Here is a 2,263-nt window from a genome sequence, read left to right on the forward strand (position 1 = left end):
TTTAGACAACTTTGAGCTTTAGAAACCTTCTACCACGATTCATTTGGATTATGTAATGATCTTCCAAACTCCTATGCCTCTTCCACATAGTTATTGTTAAAATTCCTTTTTTTTTCCCCCTAGATGAAGACATATTAAACATACACAGAAAAAAAAAAAAAAAAAACCAAAAAGAACAAGTATTTTACACAGAATGACCAAAAATTTTAGACTCTAAAGCCCTTCTGCAGAATACTCTCAGAAAGCAGTCCACATACTTGAATAATTCCTCAGACATCCCCATGTCCTCAGCATTTATTTTCAATAATTAAAAAAATGTTTTTAAGTGTAGTTCTCAGGGGTGGAGATGATGCCCCATGTCAGTATTTCCACTAACATCCTGGATTGCACATTCTGTAGAAGAGCATAAAGTGCTATGGCATTTTTTTTTTCTTAATTTAATTTGGAATTTCTTCACCCTTTCCATTATTATTTTTATTATTATTTTTACTAGTATTTTACCTTGTAGCTCCTATATTCTTGTAATGACACATAAGAAGGTGCTTAAAGGTCTTCTTGAAAGTAGCATTGCAGAGCGCATAACAAGCAGGGTTGATGGTGCTGTTGATATAACACAGCCAATAACCTATGGTCCATACAGTGCCAGGGATGCAGGATGTGCAGAAGCTGTTGATGAGCACCATCACATTGTATGGGGTCCAGGTGATGATGAAGGCCAGGAGGATGGCCAAAATAGTCCTTGTCACTTTTTTCTCTCTAGAAGGAGGTGGTTTCTTTTTGGCTGGCTGCTTTGTCATCTTGACAATTTTCCGGGCTACACTGTTCTGCTTCTCCTCCCCGTTGGTACCTACAATCTCCACGGTAGTGTTGGTGGGGGCACAGCAGTCACCCTTTTGGGACTTGGTGACTATCCTGATGCATGTCAGCTTGGAGTTCTCCACTTTGAGATGGTCTTGGGAGGCAGAAGCCTGGCTAGCATCTTTGGCGGCTTCATCCTCTTTCATGTTGGAAGCAACCACACTGACAGAGGTGGAGTCGTTGGAACTCTCCTTCTCCTCCCCTTGCACACAGTTCTCTGTCACAGTCTCTCTGGCGGTTTTTCCATTCTGAATTTTGCTGTGCTCCAACCCATCCCCACTGGTCGGGATGTTGTTATTGTTTGGTTTCACTATTTTACTTTGCACAAGGCTGGGTGAAACTGTATCTTGGTTTTGGGCAGCTTCCTTTTTCCCTTTCTTTATCCGACTCTTACTGGCTTGAGAGATTTGCCAGTAAAGGACAGTCATGATGATAACAGGCAAATAGAAGGCTGCAATGGCAGTGCCAAAAGTGACGGCAGCATTGGAAAAAAACTGGATGTAGCAATCCCCATCTGGGACAGTCCTTCCTCCCACAATGAACTGCCAGAAGAGAATTGCAGGGGCCCACAGGATGAAGGACAGCACCCATGCAGCTGCAATCATCATGCCTGCCATCTTAGTGGTCCGCTTTACAGGATATGTCAGAGGCTTGGTGACACAGAAGTATCTGTCAAAGCTTATAATGAGGAGGTTCATTACGGAGGCGTTGCTGACCACATAGTCAAGAGCCAACCAGAGGTCACACACCACAGGCCCTAAGGGCCAGTAGCCTATCACAGTGTAGAGAGTGTATAGGTTCATAGAAAAGATGCCGATGATCAAGTCAGCGCAGGCCAAGCTGAACAGGAAATAGTTGTTGACAGTCTGTAGGTGCCTGTTCACTTTGATTGACACCATGACCAGGATGTTCCCAATTATGGTGACTAGACTGAGAGACCCTGCTACCAGGACGATGAAGACCACCTCAACAGTTTTATAGGGGCTCTCCAAAGCCATCACATTTTCAGTGGAAGAGTTTATGTACGTTGAGTTATTCATTTCTGTTCTGCTAACAAGATACCCAATTATCAGTTAAGCCTGCAAAGGAAAGAAAACAAAACAGATATTGTCATCAAATTAGTCCTTTTACCTTTAGGAAATGGATCCCAGAAAAACTACTTGGGAAGGGTTTAAAGGTAGAAGATGTGTGCAGAAGGACCAGTCAGCTTTGGCTAATGAAAACACCTTGCACCATATAATAGCCCTTAAGAAAAACATACCAAAAAGATACCTCTAAATATGTGACAAAGACACAACATTTGAATCCAGATCTAGATTTTTAAGTTCTCAGATGCATTTTTCTCTTTGTTCTGTTATAAAACTAATAATGACTTGAAAATATTTGAACCGGATCTGCATATTTA

At 41.8% G+C, this 2,263-nt stretch overlaps 1 protein-coding gene across 1 annotated transcript; it reads right to left on the reverse strand.

Moving 5' to 3' along the window:
• Positions 1-497: 497 nt before the first annotated feature.
• CHRM2 (cholinergic receptor muscarinic 2) lies at positions 498-1,898 on the reverse strand. Its single transcript, XM_009482218.2, has one exon. It carries the CDS (start codon positions 1,896-1,898, stop codon positions 498-500), a length of 1,401 nt encoding a protein of 466 aa, XP_009480493.1.
• Positions 1,899-2,263: the final 365 nt, after the last annotated feature.

This window comes from Pelecanus crispus, chromosome 1 (genome assembly GCF_030463565.1).
Source record: "Pelecanus crispus isolate bPelCri1 chromosome 1, bPelCri1.pri, whole genome shotgun sequence".
Taxonomy (NCBI): Eukaryota; Metazoa; Chordata; class Aves; order Pelecaniformes; family Pelecanidae; genus Pelecanus; species Pelecanus crispus.